At 58.6% G+C, this 23,190-nt stretch overlaps 1 protein-coding gene and 1 long non-coding RNA gene across 2 annotated transcripts in view; one reads left to right on the top strand and one right to left on the bottom strand.

Moving 5' to 3' along the window:
• Positions 1 to 22,540, top strand: part of COL2A1 (collagen type II alpha 1 chain) — a 30,344-nt gene extending 7,804 nt beyond the window's left edge. The window contains exons 8-54 of the mRNA XM_077753552.1: positions 68 to 145; positions 807 to 851; positions 951 to 1,004; positions 1,402 to 1,455; positions 2,215 to 2,268; positions 2,732 to 2,785; positions 2,902 to 2,955; positions 3,263 to 3,307; positions 3,821 to 3,874; positions 6,485 to 6,529; positions 6,985 to 7,038; positions 8,510 to 8,608; positions 8,930 to 8,974; positions 9,068 to 9,166; positions 9,350 to 9,403; positions 9,767 to 9,874; positions 10,247 to 10,300; positions 10,379 to 10,477; positions 10,628 to 10,681; positions 11,098 to 11,196; positions 11,584 to 11,637; positions 12,011 to 12,064; positions 12,397 to 12,450; positions 12,658 to 12,711; positions 12,910 to 12,954; positions 13,098 to 13,196; positions 13,392 to 13,499; positions 13,711 to 13,764; positions 13,991 to 14,044; positions 14,410 to 14,463; positions 14,811 to 14,864; positions 15,180 to 15,287; positions 15,872 to 15,925; positions 16,363 to 16,416; positions 17,109 to 17,270; positions 17,451 to 17,558; positions 17,799 to 17,906; positions 18,222 to 18,275; positions 18,467 to 18,574; positions 18,734 to 18,787; positions 18,946 to 19,053; positions 19,346 to 19,399; positions 19,765 to 19,872; positions 20,190 to 20,478; positions 20,943 to 21,130; positions 21,310 to 21,552; positions 22,013 to 22,540. Coding sequence (XP_077609678.1) covers positions 68 to 145; positions 807 to 851; positions 951 to 1,004; positions 1,402 to 1,455; positions 2,215 to 2,268; positions 2,732 to 2,785; positions 2,902 to 2,955; positions 3,263 to 3,307; positions 3,821 to 3,874; positions 6,485 to 6,529; positions 6,985 to 7,038; positions 8,510 to 8,608; positions 8,930 to 8,974; positions 9,068 to 9,166; positions 9,350 to 9,403; positions 9,767 to 9,874; positions 10,247 to 10,300; positions 10,379 to 10,477; positions 10,628 to 10,681; positions 11,098 to 11,196; positions 11,584 to 11,637; positions 12,011 to 12,064; positions 12,397 to 12,450; positions 12,658 to 12,711; positions 12,910 to 12,954; positions 13,098 to 13,196; positions 13,392 to 13,499; positions 13,711 to 13,764; positions 13,991 to 14,044; positions 14,410 to 14,463; positions 14,811 to 14,864; positions 15,180 to 15,287; positions 15,872 to 15,925; positions 16,363 to 16,416; positions 17,109 to 17,270; positions 17,451 to 17,558; positions 17,799 to 17,906; positions 18,222 to 18,275; positions 18,467 to 18,574; positions 18,734 to 18,787; positions 18,946 to 19,053; positions 19,346 to 19,399; positions 19,765 to 19,872; positions 20,190 to 20,478; positions 20,943 to 21,130; positions 21,310 to 21,552; positions 22,013 to 22,159 — 3,933 coding nt within the window. The 3' untranslated portion in view covers positions 22,160 to 22,540. The remainder of the gene's footprint in view (positions 1 to 67; positions 146 to 806; positions 852 to 950; positions 1,005 to 1,401; positions 1,456 to 2,214; positions 2,269 to 2,731; positions 2,786 to 2,901; positions 2,956 to 3,262; positions 3,308 to 3,820; positions 3,875 to 6,484; positions 6,530 to 6,984; positions 7,039 to 8,509; positions 8,609 to 8,929; positions 8,975 to 9,067; positions 9,167 to 9,349; positions 9,404 to 9,766; positions 9,875 to 10,246; positions 10,301 to 10,378; positions 10,478 to 10,627; positions 10,682 to 11,097; positions 11,197 to 11,583; positions 11,638 to 12,010; positions 12,065 to 12,396; positions 12,451 to 12,657; positions 12,712 to 12,909; positions 12,955 to 13,097; positions 13,197 to 13,391; positions 13,500 to 13,710; positions 13,765 to 13,990; positions 14,045 to 14,409; positions 14,464 to 14,810; positions 14,865 to 15,179; positions 15,288 to 15,871; positions 15,926 to 16,362; positions 16,417 to 17,108; positions 17,271 to 17,450; positions 17,559 to 17,798; positions 17,907 to 18,221; positions 18,276 to 18,466; positions 18,575 to 18,733; positions 18,788 to 18,945; positions 19,054 to 19,345; positions 19,400 to 19,764; positions 19,873 to 20,189; positions 20,479 to 20,942; positions 21,131 to 21,309; positions 21,553 to 22,012) is intronic.
• Positions 3,538 to 9,801, bottom strand: LOC144222853 (uncharacterized). The gene is made up of 2 exons (XR_013332495.1): positions 9,739 to 9,801; positions 3,538 to 3,754 (listed from the first exon to the last, which is right to left on the bottom strand). It is a non-coding gene; the product is annotated as an uncharacterized LOC144222853 (long non-coding RNA).
• Positions 22,541 to 23,190: the final 650 nt, after the last annotated feature.

Genomic DNA, 23,190 nt, shown 5'->3' with positions numbered 1-23,190 from the left:
CTTCCCTGGTAGAGAAGGAACAACATGGGGCCTCTCAAGCTCCTAATGTGGTTGGGTTTATTTGCAGAACTTTGCTGCCCAGATGGCTGGCGGATTTGATGAGAAGGCTGGCGGCGCCCAGATGGGAGTGATGCAAGGGCCAATGGTAAGAAAACACACCGGGTTTTTGTGTTTTTTGGTTTTTTGGGGGTTTTTTTGCAGCCAAAATGGCAGGAGGTGGCCCTTAGCAGAGCCAGAGAATCTGACAACCTCACTTTACAGATAATTGCTTAGAGCAGCTCTTCTCCACCGGGTTATGTAACCTCCCATGCGGTTTGCCCAAAGCATTTGGTTTTTAATGGTGACGGATGCCAGTTTCAATGATGCGCTGGAGTGACCGAGGAGAACGAGCATGGAGAGACACATATAGGCTCAGCTGCTGGAAGGCCGGTTGCTGTTGCTCTTGGACAGAGAACTGAAGAGCCCAGACAGCAGCCACTGTTCTCCGGCATCCACAAGACTTCCAGCAGGAAATCTCAGCCCTGCAGCTCTGACTTGGCACACGCTAAATGAAACTCCGACTTTAGTAAACATGGCTGCGGGCCAGGAGAGAGCAAGGCCGGCTCCTCTATCCAAACGGTGCCCATAAATAAATAGATTGTGGCAAGGGGAGCGGGAAATGAGAGGGAGCAGCCACTAGATGCCCCCTGCCCACAGAGTCACTTTTTGTCCTTTGTCTGGGCCGTTGGCTGGGAGGAGGAGGCGGCACACGGGAGGCGGCTGGCGAGGCGCTTCCAGTAAACCTCCACCTTTTCTGTTCGACGCAGGGCCCCATGGGACCTCGAGGGCCTCCAGGCCCTGCTGGTGCTCCCGTAAGTACTGGGTCTTTCCTCTCAGTGGGCATGAGGATGCTTTCAGGCTCTCGGTGTCAGTTTGTAGGGCTGACCTGGTGTTCTCCTGTTCCTGTTTAGGGACCTCAAGGATTTCAAGGCAACCCTGGAGAGCCTGGGGAACCCGGTGTCTCCGTGAGTGCCAGCGCCCAGCCCTGCCCTCCTCCTGGGTGATGTACCACCCAGCCCCCCGCAGTCCCCTCCCTGGCTCTGCCCAGAGTTTTCCCGGGAGGGCCCCCGAGGACATCTAGATGCCACTTCTTAGCTCTGTGGGATCTCTGGCAGAAACCACGGGGGGCAAGGACTACTCTGTCATAACAGTCCCCTCTCTGGGCCATCCCCGGGTTCCAGTACAGTCAGCTCTGCGGGCTCGCTCGCTCGCTCTCAGTACAAAGTGGGCTTCTCCCCGTATCCCCTCTTTCTTCCTTATGGGGGGATCTGGATTCCAGAAGCTACACTCCCAAAGTTTTGTCCACTGATTAGGTATCCTCTCTCTCCAGCCATCTCTTAGACTCCCTCACTTTGTTTGTAGGGTCCCATGGGTCCCCGTGGTCCTCCGGGCCCCCCTGGAAAGCCTGGCGATGATGTGAGTACTCCTGAGTAGTCAGATGAGTGGAGGCCTCCTTTGGAAGGGCCTGGGGGTGGTGTATGTGCCGGGGCAGCGAGGCAGAAGCACCCTTGGCTTGGCCCGGGGTGGGGGAGGTGTCCTTAGGGGCAGGACGGTCAGTCGGAGCCTCAGACCCTGTCTGCTGTCTACATTCCCGCTTGCAAGTGCCCGGGGACTGCTTTGGAGCCACTGGGAAGGGAAATAATTAAAACATCGTTAGTTCCATGAAGGGAAATTGAGAAACAAGAGAAGGGAAAGGGAAAACACAAGGGGACAGATTTAGAAGGAAAAACAAAGGAAGACACTCAACAGCCCAGCATTATCTTACTTGTAAATGAGTTAGGAAAAGCGCAGCCTGAGTCAGGATGTCTACAAAGGATGCAAACGAAGTGGAGGGAGAAGAGTTGGCTCTCTGTGCTATTCTTATGAATCGCATTAGACAGTAAAAGTCTCTCTGGGTAAGGCAGCACTGGGCCAGACTGCAGACCATAGGAGGGGAGAGAGAAAGGCCCCCTGGGGCAGCTGGGGGCTGGAGGGCACAGAGAAGTTGGCCCAGCTGTCCAAAAGAATGCATCGTGACCCAGGAAAGGCATTCAAAGTGGAATCTGAAGGAGGTGAGGGGGCTGAGTAGGCAGGTAAGCAAAAGGCATAGAAGACTCGGAGGAGAGACGTGATCTGGATCGTGCCATCTGTGCTAACCTGTCTTCTGGGGAAACTGAAGTACATCTCTCCCTTCAGGGTGAAGCTGGAAAGCCTGGAAAATCTGGTGAAAGAGGCCCTCCTGGCCCTCAGGTAAAGACATCCCTGCCTTTCCCTGTCTTTCTCAGCCTCAGACCTCGTTCTGAGTCTCCCTCCTTTGCAGCCAAGGCAGTGGCCTCCANTCTTCTTGATCCATTCATCTGTTGATGGACACTTAGGCTCTTTCCATGTTTTAGCTATTGTGGAGAGTCAGTTAGCGCACTTCTAAGGCAGAATTCCAGCAGCTCCTACATACATCAGATGCTTAGGGTCCTAACACAAGCCCAAGGGGTGTGGCGGCTGGGCAGCTGTTGTTTACACCCGTTTTCCCATAAGACGGGGGAAGCACAGTGAGGGGGGGCTCTGGGACCTACAGAAAGAGCTGTCCAAGTGCTGGGCTTCTGACCGCCCCGCCGGCCTGAGGGAGCTGGCTGGAGATTCTCGGGCAGTGCAGGGCCGCCTTTCCTCGCTCGGCCCTTCCTCACTGTGCCTTCAACATGTCATCTTTGGACTGCAGGGTGCTCGCGGCTTCCCGGGAACCCCAGGCCTCCCTGGTGTCAAGGGTCACAGAGTAAGTATCACAGATGCGAGTGTCGGGAGAGAGGAATTGCCCTGGGGAGAGAAAATCATTTGGGGGCACAAATCTTCTTCCAGAAGTGTGATTGAACGTTTTCTCTCGTCTCCTAGGGCTACCCAGGTCTAGATGGTGCGAAGGGAGAAGCTGGTGCTCCGGGTGTGAAGGTAAGGACCGAGAAACACATGGGGACCGGGGGACAGAGGGAGACAATGAGGAGCCTTTCTTTCCAGTCCAGGGGATGCTATTGCGTCAGCGAGTTCGGATGTCAGAACAACTTTGGTTGGGAATGCCCAGTCCTACATTCTGACGGATGAACAGCAGGCCTGGAGAGCTCGGGGAATTGTCCCTTGCAGAGCTGAAGTTTGGGGGTCTCAGTGGTAGCTGAGTTGACCAGAGCTTTCAGCTTCTTCCTTCGGAGTTTTCTAGGGGCAGTGGGGTCCAGCTCACTGACACTGTGGATCTTTTTTCCAGGGTGAGAGTGGCTCACCGGGTGAGAATGGTTCTCCGGGCCCAATGGTGAGTATGAATCTCGCCCCCCGCCCCCCGGGAGGGCCTCCAGGTGCTCTTCAGACATCTCCTAAAGCCTAGCAGATGGCTCTGCTCCCTTTGTGCCGAGTAGATACTCAGTTTTGTAGATTTGATCTGGTTATGATCAGATCAAAAAGCTAAATTTATCAGCTTAGATGATTTTTCAAGGTTTCACCCATGTTTCCTTGAAATAGCCCATGAACACACTGGAGATGTGCTTCACTATTTTAAAATTCTGTTTATTCTCCACATTTTGGGGTGTTCATCTATTGCACAAAGCAGGACACACCTGTGACAAGACTCAGGCATGCGTGCTCCTCCTGGGCAGAATCATCTTTGATGTGATATGAGCAGTCCTAGATGGGTCGGGAAGGCAGGGTTAGGGGCACCCACACCTTTGCCTCCTGGGCACATGCATGCTTCCCGCTCTGGCACCTGGGAAGGACGTGCAGAGTGTCGTTAAGCCGACTCATGCGTGTGTTGTCCTCGTGTGTGTTCTAGGGTCCCCGGGGCCTGCCTGGTGAGAGAGGACGGACTGGCCCCGCTGGCGCTGCGGTGAGTAATGACCAGGCCAAAAGCTATCATTTGGCCGGCCCTTTAGAGATTACGAGGCACTTTTCATATAGGGCTGTTTTGTTTGACCCTCACAATGACCCCATGAGGCACAGAGAGTATTGTCATCCCATGGGGGTTCACTCTGAGTGACCCCGTCGCAGATCCCCAGGCCGAGTCTGCACAGTTGAAGGGCAGCAGTGGGTGGGTTGGTTGGTGAGGGCAGGACTCTCTCTTAACCAGGCTGGATTATTCAGGTCATCCCCTTCACAGCCCCCACCCTCGCCATCCACTCCCAGTCAATCCAGTTTGAATTTGTGGACAGACTTCCAGTGCTGTGCTAATTTCTATTCTTTCTGGCTTTGGAGATGATGCCCTATTAAAGCAAACAGTCTAGCATCAACTCATGGAGCCTCTATTACTTGACATTGCTGCTTGCTGCCGCCACTGCTGGTGATACTGTGTGATCTAATCCCCGTGGCCACCACGCCACCGCCACTTCCTTGGGTTAATAATACCTTACATGCTTTGTCTCATCTAATCTTCCCTCAGATCCTGTGAAGTGGGTTCTCTTCTTCTCCCCATTTTAGAGAAGAAGAAACTGAGTCACAGAAAGGTTAAATAGCTTAAGACCATGCTCTGCAGCCTCTGACTCTGGTGGCCTCTTGTTGACGTGGGAAGTGAAGGGCATGGGGATTTGCAGGGGATTTGCGGCTGGCGGAGGGTGCAGGTGTTTATTTCTGATCCCTCAGCAATAGAGAGCCCTTGTAGGTGCTTGGTCAGGCGAGTGATGTGATGAAAGCCGTGTTTAAGAAAGATTATGCTTTCTGTTGAGCTCATACCCCAGCCACCCAGGCTCTGAGGCCCCTCCCCACAGGTTGTTGGAGGGCTGGCCACAGTAAGTCAGCTTCACTCACTCTGCTGCTTGCTGCGTAATGGATCTGTTTAGCAGAAATTTCCCTCCAAAGCAGATCAGTGAAATAACAGGCAGCCCCAACCCCCCACGTGTCCCCCAGAGCTGCCGAGGTGCCCTGTCCCGGGGTCATTTTGTGTGTGAGGGATTAGAGAGTGCTAGGGCTACCAAGAAACACTGCTATTTTTGCAGATCATTAGGACCTGGCTTGTGGCTTTTGGGCCAGGCTTGGAGCCGCGGTGGCCGCACCCTGTCAAGGGCAGAGATGAGCTGCATCCCTGTTCTTCTTCCTCTTCCTCCCTGGGCACAGCAGGCCCTGCTCCTTGCTCCTCCCCGCTGGGTTCCCATCCCCAAAGTAGTCAGGCTGGCAGGCTGTGCATAGGCTTTGGCATAGAAAGTTGACAACGTCATGCAGTTCCAAGTGCGGGCTTGGTGTCAAGGCTGGGCCCGGGACTGGGCTGGGCTGGCCTCTGCCTGCGGTGGTCACGTGCCCCCTTGGGCCAGACTGTGCCCTCTCCCAGCCCTGCTGCAGGGAGAGCCAGGGACGCCAGCACAGGCCTCATGGATCATGCTGGGCCCCGGGCCTCTCCTCTGCCCAACCCCTGAAGGGAGGGGTGCTCCAGAGCTTCCCGAAGCAGCCGGCCTGGCCGAGAATGGGCTCTGGCCAATGCCGAGGCTTTATGTTCCCGCTGACATTTTTTTTCCTGTCAAATCTCCTCTTGCGTTCCTGTTTAATGCCAATCTGGAGCATCTTAGTCAGGAGACATGGATTGTAGCCAGGAAGAAGATTTGAGTCTTTTTAAAATATGAGCTCCCCCTAAAGCGTCCTCCTTCAGCATCCTAGAAGAGGCAAAGGCAGGCAGGCAGGGCTCAGCTTGGGAAGGCCACCTTCCGGCCTCTTCCAATCCCCTGCTGAGGACCAAGTGCCAGGCCTAGTCTAATGGTTCCTAGAGTTTGGGTATAAGTTCCCTGGGCCCTGAGAGAGAAACTAGGGGGGTGCTCACCACAAACCTGGGGGGGAACCCCTCAAAATTAGTTCTAGAGAGAGAACTGGCAGCCCTATCCTTCTGTGTAAAGGACTCTCGGGGGCAAGAGCTTAGATGCGGTCCTCAGGTTGTGCTCAGGGCTCTGTCCCCAGCGCAGAGCAGGGTTTCTTCCTGGGCCAGCGGCAGCATCTGTGTTTCCTTAGAAATAGGTTGTCTGGAGTGGGTGTGGAGGGGGCGGAGCCCAGGGGCATCTTGGACTTAACCAAGGGGAGGCCTTAACCAAGGAGGTTAACCAAGCCCCCGGAAGTGTTTCCTTGCTGGGAGCAGGTGGGAGGAATTGTCTTAGGTTTGCTGCGTGGCTGTTTCATTTTCCTTTGGCCTAATTCACTGAGTCTTTAAATAATAACTTGGGCTTGATGTTGGGGTATTTGGGGTCTAAATCGAAGTTTAAGAAATGGAAGAACCAGGAAACCACCCAAGCTTTGTTTAAGCTGAGAGTATGCCTGCTGCTGCCTCCAGCATGGAGTTCTGGGGCTGTCCTCCTGGGGGACTGCTCTGTGCCCATCCCTGGCCAACCCCTCCCCGCCCCCAGCCCTGGGGCCTCTGGGGCACAGTACAGTCCATGTTTTGTGTGGGTGGACTGTAGGCGGGGAGGGCCTGGCCTGTTGGTCAGGCACCTCTCACCGTGACCGTTTCCTTCTCCCCTGCTTACAGGGTGCCCGGGGCAACGACGGTCAACCAGGCCCTGCTGGGCCTCCGGTAAGTGCCTGTCATCTGTGGTAGGTTTACCCGAGTCCCCTCAGCAGCCCAGTGGAGTTGGCAGTGTTCCTTCAGTGCAACCAGGGCAGTGTTGGGGCTTCTTGGGCAAAGAGAGAGGAATCTGTATTACCCACGTGTGGCGATAACAAGCTTTGAAGCAACGGCTCATTTTCCTCAGCTATCCATTCAGCCTTTTTTGAGGAGGGATAGATAGGGACGTAAAAGGATCATCTGCTTCTCACCATGTCTATAGTTAGAACCCGGCTTTGCCTTGTGAAGCCAGGCTCAGGCAGTGGGGGCGGTTTCCGTCCAGGGACCTTGAGCCACAATGGATATAGTGCAAAATCAGTACAAAGGTGGGAAGGAGCGTGAGGTGTGGGGCTGGCTCACTTTGGGGGGTGCACAAATACTGCCCAGACACAGCATTCCCCTCTCCTTCTCCTTCCTCCCTCTAGGGTCCCGTGGGTCCTGCTGGCGGTCCTGGCTTCCCTGGTGCTCCCGGTGCCAAGGTATGTGCCCTGCAGGTGGAGTCAGGACCCCCCCCCCATAACCCTCACTGCCCCCTGCACAGCCCCCACTTCCCTTCTGAGGAGCGTGCCCCACCCCCACCCACTGCTGCTCTCCGAGGAGGCAAGGAAGAGCCAGGCGGTTCAGTTATCGGCTGGCAGGGAAAGTGAGATGGAATGATACAAAGCTGGAGGTACAGTTACAGCTTCAGACGGGGGAAGAGGTAGAAAAAGATGGGGAGACACCGGAAATCTGGGAGGGAGCAGAAGACCAGGAACTGAGGAAAGCAAGACTCTAGACCCGGAAAAGAGCTGGAGGAAGTGGGCCCTAAGGAGATGGCTCCAAGCTTCCCTCTCGCCCCTACCTCATGGTGGGGGGGTGGGGGGGAGGGGCTGGCTCTTCCAGGCAGTGTTAACAGAGTTCTTCCAAGGATTAATAGGGGCCAGCAGGAGGCCAGCCAGTTCAGGGAAAGGCCTCTGTGGCCCAAGAAGGATTCCAGGCGCACGTTCCCTGGGAATTCTCTCCCGGGGCAGCGGGCAGCCGGGAGATGAATAAGGAGCCTCCATGTGGTCACTGGCATCAGGTTGCCTTTCCCCTCCTGGGGGTTTCCATGGCAACCAGACAGTGTCTGAGGCCCTGGGAGCTGGGTGAAGGAGACCCATTGTGAGGAGGGACAGCGGAAGGTGAGGGGGCCTGACCTTTAGAAAATAATAATTACAAGAGTGAAGCAGGAATGTTCTGAGAAGAAACCTGAGGAGGCTCTGCCCTGCCTCCAGGTCCCCAGTCCTCCCCAGGGGACTCGGCCGGCCAGAGAGCCCAGATCGCAGCCAGTTGTAACTTTCAGGAAAAAAAATGAAAGTAAAAGCAGAGGCCGTTTTGGGGGGTTGCGGGGCCTGCCAGAAGCCGAGGAGGATTGGCCTGTGGTCAGAGCAGGGGCAAGTGGAGTGGGGCGCTGTCCCGGCTTGCTTTCGCCCTGGCTCTCTGGCTGGCTTCAGACTGGCCTGGGCCAGAGCCTGGGGGTGGCAGTGTTCACACATGGGCCAGACACAAGTGGAGCGGTGCCCTGAGCCCAGCTGTCCGAGGGCCTTCCTTTCCTCAGTGAAGGGAGAGGGGGAGAGGGGGAACTGAAGGCTGCCCACCCCAGTTGCCCGTCCAGCAGCCTGCGCTGCCAGGTGGGCAGGACTCCCAGCACTGGCCTTCCTGAGGCCCGCTGCCGTGGCCCGGAGGTGTGCACTTGCTGTGGGGGCTTATGGTGTGGCGGGAGACGGAGAGCGGAGGAGGCGTGGGGGGAAGGCAGCAGGTTGGCAGGCTCACTCGGGGGACCCTGCGGGACCATGTGGGGAAGACACCCGTGTGCGCGCACAGTGGGTGCACATGTGTGACTCCGCTTTCTGTCCCTGAGCTGTTGCTGGCCCGTGAGAGGGCTTTGCCCCCCGGCCTCTCCTCACTCCGCCCCTCTCTGTCTCCGTCCAGGGCGAAGCTGGCCCCACCGGTGCTCGAGGTCCCGAAGGTGCTCAAGGTCCTCGCGGTGAACCTGGTACTCCTGGGTCCCCTGGACCGGCCGGTGCCTCTGTAAGTGCAGCTCCCCTTTGGCCTGAAGCGCCTGGGGTCTGTGGCCCAGGTGCTCTTGACTGTTTACCTCTGAGAGAAGTAGAGCCCATCCGGAGCCCCACCACCCAAACCTTCCTTTAGGCCCAGCACCTGCTCCTGCTCCTGCTCTCTAGGGGCAGGTCTCCCTCCAGCCCCATCCTGTCCTTGAAACGCCCAGCAGGGCCATGTCTGGGACGGCTAGCTGCTGGCCCAGCCCCTGGGCCTGCGGTCTGGGAGGACAGGCAGGTGGCTGGGGTCTGTTCTTTGCTACTTATTTTATAATGACACCATCTCTTTCCTCAGGGTAACCCTGGAACGGATGGAATTCCTGGAGCCAAAGGATCTGCTGTGAGTGTTGCCCTTGGACTTGGCTCCTCCAGGTGGGGTCAGTCCCTCCTTGCCCTCTCTCCTGATGCCCCTTTCTTCTACTCACGCTGACAGGGTGCTCCGGGCATTGCTGGTGCTCCCGGCTTCCCTGGGCCCCGTGGTCCACCTGGCCCTCAAGGTGCAACTGGTCCTCTGGGCCCGAAAGGTCAGACGGTAAGGCCCAGAGTGAACCCCAAGTCCTACCGATACCATCGGAGTCAAACCCGCCATCCCTCCTTCCTGCGCTCACACCAGTTGTTGGGGGTTGGGGGGCACGCCTTTAAGGGTTTCCGGAGGTGGGGGCAGGGTCCCTGGAGAGAACCCCGTGTTGAGAACCTGCCTCTGTCTTTTCTCAAGGGTGAGCCTGGTATTGCTGGCTTCAAAGGCGAACAAGGCCCCAAGGGAGAGCCTGTGAGTACCTGCCCACCAGCACTTGGGCCCAAGACCATCCCCCAGCCCACTGCCCTACTCCTCCGTAGCCCTGTCCCCTAATCTGGGACCTCTCAGGCTGTGCCTGGAGGAGGGGACAGATCAGGGTTGAGAGACTGATGCAACCTTCCGTCTTCAACCCATCTGAACAGTTGCAGCTGGACACCCTCTCTCTTCCCACTGCGCCACCTCTGCTCTTCCCGGGCTGATCCTCTGTGGCTCCTCTTCCCCCGCATCCCCAGCCCAGAAATAATAGCCAAGGCCCCTTCCACCACACGCCAGGTCAGTGATTGATCCGGGGCCAGGTGAAGGCTTACCCTGTTTCTCTTCTGTGCCGGTTCTCAGGGCCCTGCTGGCCCCCAAGGAGCCCCTGGTCCCGCTGGTGAAGAAGGCAAAAGAGGTGCCCGTGGAGAGCCTGGTGGTGCTGGGCCCGTTGGTCCCCCTGGAGAAAGAGTAAGTGGAGTCCGGGGCCCCACTTTCTGTGGGGTGTGACCCGAACGTGGAAGTTGAGTCTCTGTGGCTCTGTGTTCTTGTCAAGTCCTATGGCCTGAGTATCAGATTCCTTTCTTCTTCTCCCCTCCCTGCCATGGGGATAGGGAGCCCTTATTTGTACCCCACGCCCCCAGGAGGGCATGAAATGGTTTGAGCTACTCCCCAGGTCAGGCCAAAGAAATTACTTTTTCAGAATCTTGCCGGCCGTGGCTACAGCCCCCCAGAAGCTGTGGGTTGGTGGGATTGTCCCCTGAAACCTGGCTGGGCTCCTTGGAGTCCCGGTTGGCTCAGGGGCCATTCTCACTCACCACCTGCCCTCCCACTTCTTCCTAGGGTGCTCCCGGCAACCGTGGCTTCCCAGGTCAGGATGGTCTGGCAGGTCCAAAGGTGAGTGGGGGAGGAAGGGCTTGGGGTCCCTGCATGGCCGGTCACATGGCCTCCTGCTGACTGTCTCCCCTTGTGTAGGGAGCCCCTGGAGAGCGAGGGCCCAGCGGCCTTGCTGGCCCCAAGGGTGCCAACGGTGATCCTGGCCGTCCCGGAGAGCCTGGCCTTCCTGGAGCCCGGGTAAGTAGCACAGCCGCTTTTGCCCTTGACTTCCCGCTGTGGTCAGAGTCCTCATGCCCTTCCCCACCTGGCCTCTCCAGCCCTGCGCTGAGAATTGGGAGGACCTGGGCCTGCCTTGACACTCACCCTCTCTCTCTCTCCTGAACAAAGGGTCTCACTGGACGCCCTGGTGATGCTGGTCCTCAAGGCAAAGTTGGTCCTTCTGTAAGTCCGCTGTTTGGGGTTGCTGGGAAGGGTTGCGGGAATATCTTGGGGAAGGAGGTAGGAGAGCCAGGAGCCTGGGTGGGGGCAGCCCGTGAATTTAGAGAACGGGGGAGGGGTGCAGACGGTAGGTACCGGGGCCAGGTGTGGAGCTCTGAAAATGCCACCCCGTTGTGCATCGGGCCACGAGGGAAGACAAAGCCTGGTGGGCAGTGCAAAGCTTCTGATTTAAGCAGCACCTTGTTGCTGATGGGGTCCACGTGCACAGTGCGGGCTGCTGGTTGAAACCTTGGTAGATCCCACGTGCTGTGTCTGGATGTTGTCTTGCCCTGTGCCTGCCACATAGGCACTTAGTAGATGGTGGATGGACGGCTGTGGTAAGAGCGTCTACATTCTGAGAATGGTGTCCTCTCTTCCAGGGAGCCCCTGGTGAAGATGGCCGCCCTGGCCCTCCGGGTCCTCAGGGTGCTCGTGGGCAGCCTGGTGTCATGGGTTTCCCTGGCCCCAAAGGTGCCAATGTAAGTAATAACTTGCCCTTCCATTTCCTTCCACGTGGGGCCACCTACCTCCTTGCCCCCTGGGGAAAGGGCTGGCTCCCAAATAGAGTGAGCCCAAGGGCAGGTCTGAGTGGGATCCTGGGTGCCGTGGGGAGCTGGGGCTCCACGTCCTGCAGGGGTGCGTGCGATCTGGGGAAACCCAGGCCTCCTTAGAGCTTCAGGACATCTCAGCCGTGACTCTGTTCCATGGGGTGGTGCTGTCACGCCTCTGAGCATAAGAGAAGGTGCTAATAATTCAGCTTGAGCTTTCGCTGTCCATTAGGCCCTAAGCCCCCGTGTCCCCCACCTGCTCTACCCTCTTCTGCCACTGAAACCCTCCATTCATGGTCCTGCACTCTTTCCCTCCAGGGCGAGCCTGGCAAGGCTGGTGAGAAGGGACTGCCCGGTGCTCCTGGACTGAGAGTAAGTGCCCTATCTCACTACCCATGCATTGGTGCTGGCTGGACACCTTCAAGGGGAGATGCTTCTGGGGACCCTAGTTAGCAGCGTGGAGTCCTGTGGCTGAGCTCCTGCTCCTCTGGGCCCTTTGAGAGTGCACACAAGCAGACTTCTAGTTGCTATTGGTCAGTAGCCAGGGAGATGGGGAAGACTCCCATCCTGAGAAAGATTGGGAAAAGGAGGGGCTCAGGAAAGGAAGGTGGGGGGGGGAAATGGAGTCCCGGTTGGGGGATCATGGAGGTCTGGAAACTCAGGGCTACCAAGTATACCTGCCAGGTGCTGGGGTCTGCAGAACTGAAGAGCATGTCAGGACCTCACCCTCTTCTCCTTTCTCTAGGGTCTTCCTGGCAAAGATGGTGAGACTGGAGCCGCAGGCCCCCCTGGACCTGCTGTAAGTACCTGCCTGGCCTCCCTTGGTGGCCCTGTGGGCATGGGGCTGTGGCATGGAGGCCGAGGCACCTCAGGCCCACTCAGCACTGAAACTAACTGTGGGTGTGGGCTCAGCGGGACACCAGACCCACTCAGCCAAGGCAGTGTGGCCCCCAGCCGTTTCAGGGGTGCGGGTCATTGGTGGGAGAATAGCGAGGCACGCACTCACGCACACCTCTGTTGGGCAGTGCAGGGGGGTGATGGCCTGCCCTCCTGCTGGCCACCCCAGTCCCCCGTGTCTGAGGCTCTTAGAGTCTCTGGAGCGCTTAAGGTCACCTTTGTTTCCTTTTGCAGGGACCTGCTGGTGAACGAGGCGAGCAGGGTGCCCCTGGGCCATCTGGGTTCCAGGTAGGTGGCCAGACTGGGCCCCCTCTTCAGTCGTCTCCGTGTCCAGGGTTCTGTGGGCAGCAGTAGGCACCGCGGGTGGAGGGCCCGCCCCTCTCAGGGGGGATGAGGCTTCCCTGTAGTCCTGGCTCTTGCCTTGTGCTGGGCCTCCCTGGAGGGCTGGAAGAGTAAACTTACTCTTTTGCTAACGCATGTCACTTTGCCTTCTAGGGACTTCCTGGCCCTCCCGGTCCCCCAGGTGAAGGTGGAAAACCAGGTGACCAGGTGAGTTTGGGACTCTTTGAACCTGCAAACTGTTTAGAGAGGGAAGGTCTCTTCTGCTGTGCAGGAGGGCAGGAGGAGCCGCAGGAGGCCAGCAGGGTCTGGGCCACACTCCAGCCCAGCCTCCAGCGGGAGGGATGCTCCTCCCCAGCTGTGGGCCATCCAAGCTTCCGCTCTCACTCGACCTTGTTTGTTCTCCAGGGTGTTCCTGGCGAAGCTGGAGCCCCCGGCCTCGTGGGTCCCCGGGTAAGTATTGGCCATTTCTGGCGGTCCCCTCAGGCCTGCTCCCAGACCTGCGCCCGGGTCCTGGGGCCCCTCTCTGCTCCCTGCTTCTCCCTGGGCCTTGGCCCCATCACTCACTTGACTGCTCCATGGTGTCCCTGCCACAGGGTGAACGAGGTTTCCCAGGTGAACGTGGCTCTCCCGGTGCCCAGGGCCTCCAGGGTCCCCGCGGCCTCCCTGGCACTCCTGGCACTGACGGCCCCAAAGTAAGTAAGGCTGTTGGGGTTGTCGGGGGCAGCCTGGGAGGGAGGGGATGGGGCTCAGGAGGAGTGAGGACAGGAGAAGGGAAGACAGAAGATGGGAAGGAGGTCTGGCCTGGGAGGACGGGAAGGAAAGGGGCCTTGGGCGCTGGGGTCCTGGGCAGGTGCTGCCCACTAGACTCCTTTCCCCCCACCCTACAGGGCGCCTCTGGCCCAGCTGGCCCCCCTGGGGCTCAGGGCCCTCCAGGTCTGCAGGGGATGCCCGGTGAGAGGGGAGCAGCTGGCATCGCTGGGCCCAAGGGAGACAGGGTGAGTACCAGGCCCCCGAAGCTGGCTTCCCTGCACCCCACTCACCCCCTCCCCCGGCAGCACCGGCGGGGAGGCAGGTCCATAGTTAATTCTCCTGAGGAACTTGGAGACCTCCTCTCACCCTGAACCCATAGCTGGGCCTGCAGCCTCAGCCAGGGTGAGACGGAGCTGGAGTCCCCTCCTGAGGTGGCCCATCTTCTCTATCCCACAGGGTGATGTTGGTGAGAAAGGCCCCGAAGGAGCCCCTGGGAAGGATGGTGGACGAGTAAGTGAATGCTGCTTGCAGGCACCTTGGGGACCCCCCGGGTCTCCAGCCCCACGCTCTGGGCACAGAAGGGCACACAGTGTGTGAGTGCAGCCTCTGGTCCTGTCTCCGCTGTGCAGACTGGGCGGCTTTGGGACTCTTCCTGACAAGGCTGGGGCCACGAGTGTGAGGTCCCCAGACTCCCTGGTCAACTTCCTGCCTCCCTCACCTTTGTCTTTCTCCCTAGGGCCTGACTGGTCCCATTGGGCCCCCTGGCCCTGCCGGTGCCAATGGTGAGAAGGTGAGTCCCCGCTCCCTTCCCTCAAGGCCCCCCTCCCCTATCTCACCTCCTCATCTCCTGCCAAAGGCTGCTGTCTCTTCTCACATGGCAGCTGGCACCCTCCTGCCCACTGGGGGCTGCAAGGAGGGAGGGGTGGGGGTCTTCTTAAAAGCAGAGTCAGGGGCTGTGCAGCCTGTCCAGTGGAGCCGTTGCAGGGAGGGGGCCAGTAAACCAGCATTCAGCAGAGGCCCCAGGAAGTTCCGCTTGGACTGAAGCCCCAAGGAGAAAACAGGCCACCCACCAGAGGGCTTCCTGCACACACTTTGCTCTCGAAGATCCCCACTCTGACCCCACCCCTTACCTGTGGCTCTCGTCCCCCCCTTCAGGGAGAAGTTGGACCTCCTGGTCCTGCGGGAACCGCTGGTGCTCGTGGCGCCCCGGTGAGTATCTGCCCCTGAGCCTGGCCTGTCCCCAGGCCCCTGGGAGCAGAAGCCACCCTACCTCTCAGCCTGGCCCTGTGGGTCTGCGGGTGGGAGGAGAGATGAGAAGGCCTCATCTCTATGATGCGGTCGAGGTGGAGGGCCTTCAGTTCGCCAGATCCTCTGACCAAGAGAGGCCTTCCTGTGAGGGTTCCTTGTATTCAGGACAGAGGTTCCTGGGGGCTGTCTGCGTGCCCTCTCTCTGGCCTTACTATGCAAGGGCTGGACCATAAGGGCCCTGCCTTATAGGAGGGGACAGAAGCAGGCAGGCATAGGGTCTTACATCTCCTCGGCCCCTTCTCCCACAGGGCGAACGTGGAGAGACCGGCCCCCCTGGGCCCGCTGGATTCGCAGGACCTCCCGTGAGCATCCCTATCCACTCTCCTTCCCACCTGCCACTCAGGCCAGCTCTAAACCTGAGGGACCTTGTAGCCTGTGGGAGAGGGAGGGACAGAATTTAAAGAAGAGGGAAATAGCTTCTTCCTTCTTTCCTTGCACACACACACTGATCTCACAGTCCCATCTTAGGGCAGCTTTCAGGCCAGGGTGGGCACACGCTCGCTCACTCACTCACTCGTTTACTGATGCACCCACTCACCCAGAGCCCTAGCCCCTTTGGAAGAACACTGATTATCTGACTTGCCTCTCACTCATCCGCTTCCTCCTTCTTGGGACAGGGTGCTGATGGGCAGCCAGGTGCCAAGGGCGAGCAAGGAGAGGCTGGCCAGAAAGGTGATGCTGGTGCACCGGGTCCTCAGGGCCCCTCTGGAGCTCCTGGGCCTCAGGTAGGTGGCAGTGAGCTCCCCCAGGAGCTGTTCCCACAGGGCAGGGACTTTGGGGTGCAGGATGAGGGGCCTGGACACGCAGAGAATGACCAGGAGGCCTGGGTATCACCCCACTGGAGTTTAAGCCCCTCTACCTGGCAGATGCTGGTGCCTGCTGCTGTCCCAGCCACAGAAGGGAGCAGCTGTGGGAGGAATTTGTCCTTGGGGATAAAGGTTCAAAAGTAGTTCAATGGGCTTACGTTGTCTAGGGTGTGGGGACCAGGAGACAGACCCAGAGTGTAGGCTGAGGACAGACAGCTGGAGACGAAGCAGCCAGGCTCCTGGGAGGGACTGGGGATACCTCGGAGCAGCTCTGCAGATGCCTGCCAGGCTTTACCCCCGAGGTCTTCTAGAACAGAGTCTCTATTGCAGGGGTCGCAGCCCCACCTGTGATGGCTTCTCCAGGCTAGGATGTTAGTGCCAAGAAGGCTACATCTTAGAAAACCTAGCCCTCAGGAGTTGGCTGTTGGGGGTCAGGCCCTATGCCCAGAAGCCACAGCTCTCCTCTGGGTGGCTGGGCCTCATGGTCTCTCCTTCCTTCCCAGGGTCCTACTGGTGTGACTGGTCCTAAAGGAGCCCGAGGTGCTCAAGGCCCTCCGGTGAGTGAGGTCCCCGTTCCCCCCAGGTGGGGTGGAGGTTACCTTGGCGGCAGCAGCTGCTGTCACGCAGAAGGCCTGGCCAGATGCTCCCATGGTGGTGCTCTGGGATTTACTCACCCCCTTTTTCCTCGGCCTTGCTTCTGCCCCCAGCCCTGTGGGAGAGCAGGCGCCCCTCTGCCGGTGTGTGGTGATCCTGGGCGGTCTCTGGCCCTGGGCAGGCCCCCTGCTCAGCTCCCAAAGCACTGGCTGTCCCAGCTGGAAGCAGAGAAGCTGCAGCTTCCTGATCCGATGGCCAGACCCCATGGGGCCCTTTCTCTAGCTCTCCTTGCCGTTTCACACCAGCCTCTGAGTCACACCAACCTCTGAGACACCCCCCTCTGTCCCCTTGAACCTTCTGAGGTCCCAAGGGATTCAGGGTCTTTCTTCTCATCACACAGGGAGCCACCGGATTCCCTGGAGCTGCTGGCCGCGTTGGACCCCCCGGCTCCAACGTAAGTGACGCTCCTGAAGTTCTTACCTTACGCTTGGCAGGGGGGGGGCACAGTCCCAGCAGGGCTCCAAAGAGCGCAGGCTCGCCTCCCTCCCTTTGTGCCTTTTCCATCTCCTGGGAGTAGTTAATCATGGGGGCCTGTGACCCTCTTGTTGGCCAGGGGCAACCTTCCCTGCTGTTTGGGGCTGAACCCTCAGACTCCTGGCTCAGTGGGCAGGACGGGCGGGCACGATTGCCTCGACACGTTTCTGGAGCACATTCTGTGTTCCCGGCCTGTACAAGCTCTACATTTTGCCCACAGGGAGTCTGCCACGGAGGGAGGAGAGATGGTGAAAAGTCACCCAGTTCACCACCAATCAAGTGCAGGGGGAGTGGGTGCAGAGGCTTAGGGGTCAGAAGAGCCAGGTTTGAGCTGTTCCTTGAGGGACGGTGGGATTGAGGCTGAAAGAAAGGAGGCAGGAAGAAGTCCAAGTAGATCAGAAAAAGCAAACGTGGGGCTGGACAAGCCAGGGCTGGCTGTTCAGAGTTCTCTCCTCGGAGAGGAGGGGGAAGAGGTAAACTGGGGTGGGAGTCAAGCTTCCTTGGTGTGGCGGGAGCCGCAGGGGGAAATGCTATCCCTGGGACCACATGGCTTTGGCAGCCTGGGTGGGGCAGGCTGAGATGCGTTCTCATTTCTTGCATTTGCTTTTCTAGGGCAACCCTGGGCCCCCTGGTCCCCCTGGTCCTTCTGGAAAAGATGGCCCCAAAGGTGCTCGAGGAGACAGCGGCCCCCCTGGCCGTGCTGGTGACCCTGGCCTCCAAGGTCCTGCCGGACCCCCTGGCGAGAAGGGAGAGCCTGGAGATGATGGTCCCTCTGTAAGTCTGGGCCAGGAAGTCATCTGAGCTCACGGGGCATGGAGTGGGAGGGGACACCACGGAGGGGCCGCTGCCGGGGAAGAGTGCTGGTTACCTGTGAACGGGGGCCAGGCTGGGTATGGATGGCTGGGCCACTTCCTGTCAGAGCTCAAGTTCTCGCTCCCGCCTCCCCTCTCGTAGGGTCCCGATGGTCCTCCAGGTCCCCAAGGTCTGGCTGGTCAGCGGGGCATTGTTGGTCTTCCTGGGCAGCGTGGTGAGAGAGGATTCCCCGGCCTGCCTGGCCCATCGGTGAGTGAAGGCTGCCCCCTCTTCTGCTGCGCTGGGCCCAGCCTGGCTCTGGTTGGCTCTCCACTCAGTGCTCTTGGTGCGGTGGCCGGGCCTCTGCAAACCACCCCCCCCACCCGAGGCTTCCCCCACGCTCTGCACCCTCAGACTGTCTCTGTCAGCCCTTTCTTTGGCAGGGCTCAGCATGTCCCGGGCCAGGATTCTCAGAGTGCACACTCATCCTCTTTGTCGCTGTCTCTCCAGGGTGAGCCTGGCAAGCAGGGAGCTCCCGGTGCATCTGGAGACCGAGGTCCCCCCGGCCCCGTGGGTCCTCCTGGCCTGACTGGTCCTGCTGGCGAACCTGGACGAGAGGTGAGCAGCGGGGCCCGTTGTGGGTGTGGCCCTTCCCAGGGAGAGGCGTGCTGGGCCAGCCAGGCTCCATCCTGGTGTCCTGGAGGAGGGGATGATGGGGTCCCCTAGTGCCCAGCTGCGCTGGAAGGTCGTGATGGGAGAGGGAAGGGCACAGAGACTAAGAACTGGCACGTGGCCAGGAGGAAGCTCAGTGCACTTCCAAAGCTTCAGCGGGATGGCAGGGAGCTAGCCTGGGGCTCCTGAGGGGAGAAGGGAGGAGCAGAAGGGGAGTCGGGCAGGGGTGGCTCTCATGGCATCTTGTCTCCTCCTGATCAGGGAAGCCCTGGTGCTGATGGCCCCCCTGGCAGAGATGGCGCGGCTGGAGTCAAGGTGAGTATCTGGGTGTCTCTATAGGCAGTGGGATGCGGGGGTGGGGGTGGGGGGTGACATTCTGTTGGGCCTTACAGGTCAGCCCCAGGTGGCAGGCTGGAGTCCGAGTCTTGTCTCAGGTTGGAAGGGCCTTTTTCTCCATGGCTTTTCTGGAACATTCTTCTTTAAGCCTGAGACCTCTCTCCTGACAGGGTGATCGTGGTGAGACTGGTCCCGTGGGTGCTCCCGGAACCCCTGGGCCCCCTGGCTCTCCTGGCCCCGCTGGCCCAACTGGAAAGCAGGGAGACCGAGGAGAAGCTGTGAGTATCCTTAATTCAGTAAAAGCTGGAAGTGGAGAGGGGTGGCCCAGTGAGCCAGGAGCTCATCCACTACCTGCCTGCCCCCCAGGCCCTGGGCCCAGCCCAGAGCACAGGCAGAGGAGGGCTTTTCTGACAGGGTTCCCACTCTCTCCCTCACAGGGCGCACAAGGCCCCATGGGCCCCGCAGGACCGGCTGGAGCCCGGGGAATCCCAGTGAGTATCTGAGTGTCCTCTGTTGGGTTCCTGAGCGGAGCAGGCTTGGAGGCCAGTGGGAACCATGTAGGTCCTGGGTCTCCTTGGCTCAGGTGAGGCCAGCAGGAGGCCCCTGGCCCCGGCCAACCTGACCCAACCTGTGTCTATCTCATTCCCAGGGTCCTCAAGGTCCCCGAGGTGACAAAGGAGAAGCTGGAGAGGCTGGCGAGAGGGGACTGAAGGGACACCGTGGCTTCACTGGTCTGCAGGGTCTGCCCGGCCCTCCTGTGAGTAATGCTTCTATGCCTGGCTCCTTGGTGCCTCCCCCTACTCAGAGCCCCCTTGAGTGTCCCATGAAGTTCACCCAGGTTGGAATCATCCTAAGAACTATCCAGGACCAGGAAAAAAAAAAAAAAAAAAGAAGTTTCCAAGACTTCCTCAGGGTTGGAGGAAGGAGCAAATGGAAAGGGGGAGGAAAGTAGGACATGTGTCGTATGCGTATTTCAGAAGACCTCCTATCCTGGAAGATGGGGCTCTGTCTGTGCTGACCTCTGACCTTTGCCTCTTCCTTCTGCACAGGGTCCTTCTGGAGACCAAGGTGCTTCTGGTCCTGCCGGTCCTTCTGGCCCTAGAGTAAGTGAGACGGAGTGAGCCCTTCCTTGAGGGTGGAGCCGGGCATGGGCGCTCTCATGGGGAGGGAAGCCTTGGGGTGACTGTGGCCAGAAAAGCATCTGAGCTCACAGGCTGGATGAACATGAGAACAGCTCTTGGCTGTCAGTGGGGCCCACCGGGAGTAGGATTTGACAACAAGGAGTGTAGGACAGCAGAAGAGCCACGAGGCGGTCCTGCTGGTCGCTGGCCAAGCAGAGACGCGTTTGGGCCCCTGGACTGAGAAATGTGAAGCTGCAGGGCTTCCCATCAGGACGGCCACCCGACCAGCCACCCCTGAGCCCCCACACCCCCACCTTTGTTGATGACGCCTCTCTCCTGGCCTGCAGGGTCCTCCTGGCCCCGTCGGTCCCTCTGGCAAAGATGGAGCTAATGGAATCCCTGGCCCCATCGGGCCTCCTGGACCCCGCGGACGTTCAGGCGAAACTGGGCCCGCTGTAAGTGTCCTTCCCCAGCATCCGGGAGGCTTGGCCTCTCTGGTGCCAAGCGCCTCTTTCAGGGCATTAGCCTGCAGGTAGTGAGGATGGCATCCTGGGGCTTCTCTGGAGGTTCAGAAGGGCCATGCTTGGTGTTGAGAGAGGGGCTGATGAAGAAGAAAGGCAAGTGCTGTGATTTTTCTTGGTCCTGGCCTGCTGCACCCCTCCCTCACCCATGGGACTGAAAGAAAACACTCTAGTGTATTCTAGCAAGTGGGGATGTACACAGGAGGGGCACACCCCCACAATTCCTAGCTGATTTCTGCTTTCTGCTTCAGGGTCCTCCTGGAAACCCCGGACCCCCTGGCCCTCCAGGTCCCCCTGGCCCTGGCATCGACATGTCTGCCTTTGCTGGCCTAGGCCCGAGAGAGAAGGGCCCCGACCCCCTGCAGTACATGCGGGCTGACCAGGCGGCCGGCAACCTGAGACAGCACGACGCTGAGGTGGATGCCACACTCAAGTCCCTCAACAACCAGATTGAGAGCATCCGCAGCCCCGAGGGCTCCCGCAAGAACCCTGCCCGCACCTGCCGGGACCTGAAACTCTGCCACCCCGAATGGAAGAGCGGTGAGGCTGCAGGGCAGGACCCCTGCCCCCAGAAAGCAGGAAGTCAGCCCGTTGGGCATGGCCCCCTTCGGAACAAGGGAGGAGACTCTTTTAAGCACAGGCCAGAGCCAAGCCTGTAAGGTTCTGGTGGGTGGTTGCTCCTCCATTTCACAGTAGAGAAACCTCAGCCCTGGCTCCTGGCCTCCCATGGCCACATGGCAGACCTGACTTGAGGGTAGAGTTCCACCCACCAGGCAGGCACTGCTCCTGCCCTTTGGCTTGCGCCGTGGTTTAGCACCGGCCTTTCCCGTCCAGGTCTCCTTTTTCACGGATTCGTGCATCTCCCCTCCTTTTGGCCACATGAGACCCTCACAGTCTGTGCCTCTCTCCCTTGTGTTCTCGGAAGCCTTTCTGTCTCTCCCAGGCATACTCGGGAGTATGTGCCTGTCTGAGCCCCGATGGGGTCCTGCTTCCTCCTCCTGCAGGAGACTACTGGATTGACCCCAACCAGGGCTGCACCTTGGACGCCATGAAGGTTTTCTGCAACATGGAGACGGGCGAGACCTGCGTCTACCCCAACCCAGCGAATGTTCCCAAGAAGAACTGGTGGAGCAGCAAGAGCAAGGACAAGAAACACATCTGGTTTGGAGAAACCATCAACGGTGGCTTCCACGTGAGTACCTGGCTCTTCTGGGCCCGAGACGGCACCTTCCTCTTCTTTCTCCCTTGAAGTTGGTGGCACCTCGCCCACCATTTTTTTGGGGGCTTTGCTCCAGAGGAGGGAAGGAGGAGGAACAGTACCCCATTAGACACTGCCTCTGGGCCTCACACCGTCACCCTCTGACCTGACAGTTCAGCTATGGAGATGACAACCTGGCTCCCAACACGGCCAATGTCCAGATGACCTTCCTACGCCTGCTGTCCACCGAGGGCTCCCAGAACATCACCTACCACTGCAAGAACAGCATCGCCTACCTGGATGAAGCAGCTGGCAACCTCAAGAAGGCCCTGCTCATTCAGGGCTCCAATGACGTGGAGATCCGGGCTGAGGGCAACAGCAGGTTCACATACACTGTCCTGAAGGATGGCTGCACGGTGAGTCGGGCTGGCGAGAGCCTCCGGAGATGAGCGGCCTGGGGTTCAGGCCCGGGCAGGCGGAGGGTTGGTCCACAGCAGGTGTCATAGGCCCAAGGTGATAAGGTCCTCAGAGGTGAGGGTGAGGGGTTATGTAGAGAAGGCATGCGGAATGCCCAGTGCCATTGTTGTATCTTCTTCACTCCCTGGGCTCAGGGGACAGAAGTCCCATCCAGCATGTCCAGTTACTCTTGTAGGAGTATTCATGGCGTGTGTGGGGGTCTGCCTACGGATGGAGGGGGGAGCAGCGTGGAGGGGGCCTTGCTGGGAAGGACAGGAGCTGAGGTGGAGAGGGCTTCAGCAAGCCAGGGAAGGGTCAGGGGAGCCCCTGAGCATGTTTTGCACTTTGCGTTCTGTGATGCCCCATTTTGGGGTCCTGGGCAGCTAGCACTGGACAGTGTCTCCTTTCTTTCTCCCCTAGAAACACACCGGTAAGTGGGGCAAGACTATGATTGAGTACCGGTCACAGAAGACCTCGCGCCTCCCCATTATTGACATTGCACCCATGGACATCGGAGGGCCCGAGCAGGAATTTGGTGTGGACATAGGGCCTGTCTGCTTCTTGTAAAAACCTGAACCCACAAACAACACAATCCATTGCCAACCCAGAGGACCCAAGTATCTTCCAGTCCCAGTCACTCTAGGGCTCTGCACTGAATGGCTGACCTGACCTGATGTCCATTCATCCCACCTGCTCACAGTGTGGACTTTTCGCCTCTCTCTTTCTGAGAGACCTGAACTGGGCAGACTGCAAAATAAAATCTCGGTGTTCTATTTATTTATTGTCTTCCTGTAAGACCTTTGGGTCAAGGCAGAGGCAGGAAACTAACTGGTGTGAGTCAAACGCCCCCTGAGTGACTGTCCCCAGCCCAGGCAAGAAGAGCCCCCTTCAGGTGCCGGGCGCAGGAACTGTGTGTGTCCTACACAATGGTGCTATTCTGTGTCAAACACCTCTGTATTTTTTAAAACATCAATTGATATTAAAAACAAAAAAATTATTGGAAAGTACATATTGACTTATGCTTTGTTCTTTATTTGCCATTAGTCTTTGCTACTGTAGGCATGACCAAATGGCAATTCTACAGGCCTTCTACTATTGACTTTTCAACCAGGAGGAAGGACTACAGAGTCTCACTGCCTGGTTTACTGACCACACACACACACACACATACCTGCCTCTTTTTGTAACCTTTGTACTGCGTGGAATCCAAGAGTGAACTGGGACCAGAAGGCAAGATTTGAGCAGGGAGGCAGAAAATAGGAATGGCCTTGTTCTTGAGTAAACACAAAACACAGCTCTAGGGCACAGAGAATGGGACGTGTGGGCCACACCATGCTGGGTGAGGGAGATCAGAGATACTGCCAAGGGAGGGTGGGGAAGAGGTGCCAGAGCAAGTCCACAGGGGCCGGTGATGAGTACACACAATCAGCCACTCCTGGTGATCTATTTATCTGCATCTTTCTATAAGACTTTTCGGTCAAGGAGACGTGGGAGTGTTACACACTCACCCCTACGCCTTATTCTGTTTTCCTGAGCCCTCCCTCCTCTGGCCCCTCCTCTCTACTTGCCAGACCTGCACTTATAGCTTCCATGGCCTT

The sequence above is a fragment of the Crocuta crocuta genome, unplaced genomic scaffold (genome assembly GCF_008692635.1).
Source record: "Crocuta crocuta isolate KB4526 unplaced genomic scaffold, BGI_CrCroc_1.0 scaffold30, whole genome shotgun sequence".
NCBI lineage: Eukaryota > Metazoa > Chordata > Mammalia > Carnivora > Hyaenidae > Crocuta > Crocuta crocuta.
This window is presented reverse-complemented; position numbering and strand designations above follow the sequence as displayed.